At 40.9% G+C, this 2,638-nt stretch overlaps 1 protein-coding gene across 1 annotated transcript; it reads right to left on the reverse strand.

Moving 5' to 3' along the window:
• Window positions 1–285: 285 nt before the first annotated feature.
• LOC111652909 (adenylate kinase 9-like) lies at window positions 286–2,630 on the reverse strand. The gene is made up of 7 exons (XM_023403305.2): window positions 2,541–2,630; window positions 2,139–2,355; window positions 1,843–2,044; window positions 1,558–1,704; window positions 1,222–1,439; window positions 752–948; window positions 286–531 (listed from the first exon to the last, which is right to left on the reverse strand). Exons 2-7 carry the CDS (start codon window positions 2,236–2,238, stop codon window positions 334–336), a joined length of 1,062 nt encoding a protein of 353 aa, XP_023259073.2. The 5' UTR covers window positions 2,239–2,355; window positions 2,541–2,630; the 3' UTR covers window positions 286–333.
• Between the last annotated feature and the right edge of the window lie 8 nt (window positions 2,631–2,638).

The following is a 2,638-nucleotide window of genomic DNA, read 5'->3' on the forward strand; positions in this document are numbered from 1 at the left end:
CCAAACACATGCTGACTGATTTCAAACACCAGCTATGATATTTGTTTGAATTTGAGTTTGTTTCTATTAAAATAATCTATTAAAAGGCCTGTTTTGTTTAGTACATAGTACATATTGTGCCTAAAAATCATACATAAATCTCTTTGCACTGACTTGTTTTATTTTGGGTCCTAGACGTGTCTAAGAAAAGACATAAGAAACCGTGGCTTATTATCCATATTTCACAATTATCTATTTCTGTGGAGCTGGAACTTGAGGAGAAATTGCCAAAATAAAGAATCTAGTGGTGCACACATTGTTTTGTATTTAGACATATGTGAGATATGGTTAGAGTTAGACTTTATACGGGTGAATACTGTACCTTTGTTTTCCATCCAGGTAAGTAACGGGACAAAAGCCCTTCATCTCAACTTGCTGTGGGAACCTGTTCTTCACCTGAATCTCAGTTAGCTTTCTTGGGAGCAGGTGGGGCTCTGGGAGAGTGTTTGGGCAGCCAGGAGTCACAAATTGATCTGGAGTGGACAGGAACCTCTGTGGTTGAGAAAGCAATACATTCATTCAGATTCAGTCACAGTTAACATAAATGTTATCCTTTATAATCGCAGAGCATGATATAGACATAACAAAATCCCCCGAGTAATGACAGGAATCACACACAGAATTTAAAATATCTTAAAAGCAGACAACTTTCCACCTTCGAACATTTGATATCTGTGTGTTGTAAAGTGTCCTAAAGCTCCACTACACTGACCTTTAAATGGTTTTCGCCACACATCTTGTAATATTGTCCCCTGTACTCAGCTGAATTAATCAGAACTGAAATTTCTGAGCAGTCTCCCAGGTGGTGATGTAGAGCTAGGCAGACTGGGCAGTAATGGCCAAACTCTCCAAGCCGATGGTGCAGCTCCTTTGGTGTGATGCACAGCCTGTTGATGCAGGCTGACTGACCTGCAAAATTAAAAGGCATGTGGAAGAGAACCTATTGTTTGTCATCTTGAGAGTGATCTAGATTTAAGTTTATTATTTACTCACCTTTTGTGTGACTTTTTAAATTAATTTATCTCTTTTTAAAAAACTTTTAATGTTTTATTTTGTTTATTTAATTGCCGCAGCTGCATTGTTATTTATTGCAAACTGCTATGCTATATATTTATTTGTTATCTTACTTCAGGTATAAAAAGCTCTGCTGAGCTGATACTTGGTTAAGTTTCTAATACTTACCGCTGCGTACCCTATCCAGGTAACTGTGGATGTATCTCATGCTGATACTGACTTCTTTTATACTACTGTTCCAGATCCACCATTTGCTCTTCAAGCCATCAAGCAGAATCCAGTTCTGATATTGTTTCTGGAAGTGTTTCTTCACCAGCTCCACCCCCTGCTTGTAACATGAGTTACGAATGTGGAGGATCTCAGAGCTGTCATGCATCAGGTGAGGCCTATAATGAGAGGAAGACACATTTTTATTACATTCACTTTGAAGGCTTGTGATTTTGAAAATACACACGATTTCTGTGTATTTATTATTCCTTTTGTTGTGTGTAAGTGTTGTCTCACTTGTTGGACTTTATCTTGTCCTCAAGGCCTCTCTTCAGCACCTCCACTGTGTCCAGCTCAAGCTCAGCGACTATCATGGGGATGATGCTCCGAGAACTCATGAGCTCTGCCTGCTTAAGTGTCATCGGAAAGCCATCCAACACGTACCTGGAAAAAACATCCTCAAGTCTATGCAGGATTCATGACAGTCATAACATGGTACATAGCAGTGATGTTACTAAGGTAACAGTTAGGACCTTTTCAGGCCTTGAGTTTTAATAAACAAAAGAATGGAACCTGTCTTACCCTTGAGTGCTGCAGACCGAGCTCATGAGCGCCACCTCCAGACACTGAATGGCCAGTTCATCGGGTACAACAAGGCCCTGGGAGAGGTGCTTTTTCATCTGGACAGCCAGATCAGTGTGCTCCTGAGTGTTGAGCACCATACGCATAACACTGCCAATGGACAGCTGTACCAAGCCATATTTTTGAGCAAACATTTTTGCCACTGGAGAGATGGAGAGAAGACCAAAAATTAAGAAAAAAAGGAAAGGGATATGTAAATGAGAAAGTGGAAACTTTGCAACTGCTGTGAGTCTTACCAGCCGTTTTACCAGATTTGGGTGGTCCAAGGACGGCCATCTTAACAGGGAGGGATGGGGTGGGCTTGGACTGCCTAAGGTACTTTAAAGGGTTGACCATAAATGTGTTGCGGTTCTCCTTAGATGCAAAGAAGTAGATATACTGATGGAAGATCAGGGGATATGTGGTATTGAGAGGCCACTGCAGGGGCTGGATTAAGTCTCTCTCCTTGTATTGCTGTAGAGGGGGTTGTGTGTAGATAAACAACATGTACAATACATTACACTATGTAAAGGAAATTTGAGATTTCTGCTGAGATACTAGGTGTACTTTTATCTGAAATAACTTCTGGAACTTTTATACATGACAAAAATCACAGACTCATCCCACTGATGATGGGGCCATTCTGGGATTATAAATACCTTGATGGGATCCCAGCAGCCAAAGGCACTGTGTAACTTGTAAGTGGAGAGCAGCAGCCTCTGTGCCAGGCTGTATGAGATGGGTTGACATTTTTGGA

Source organism: Seriola lalandi, unplaced genomic scaffold (assembly GCF_002814215.2).
Source record: "Seriola lalandi dorsalis isolate HSWRI2012SDOR001 ecotype SW California unplaced genomic scaffold, Sedor1 jcf7180001973798, whole genome shotgun sequence".
Classification (NCBI taxonomy): Eukaryota; Metazoa; Chordata; class Actinopteri; order Carangiformes; family Carangidae; genus Seriola; species Seriola lalandi.

What these genes read in the sequence shown, in the direction of transcription:
- LOC111652909 (XM_023403305.2), bottom strand. Translation starts at nt 2,238, where the DNA reads ATGGTCAACCCTTTAAAGTACCTTAGGCAGTCCAAGCCCACCCCATCC. An exon ending in CAAATCTGGTAAAACGGCTG is followed by an intron (nt 2,045 to 2,138) that starts GTAAGACTCACA and finishes CCATCTCTCCAG; the next exon opens with TGGCAAAAATGTTTGCTCAA. An exon ending in GTGGCGAAAACCATTTAAAG is followed by an intron (nt 532 to 751) that starts GTCAGTGTAGTG and finishes TCTCAACCACAG; the next exon opens with AGGTTCCTGTCCACTCCAGA.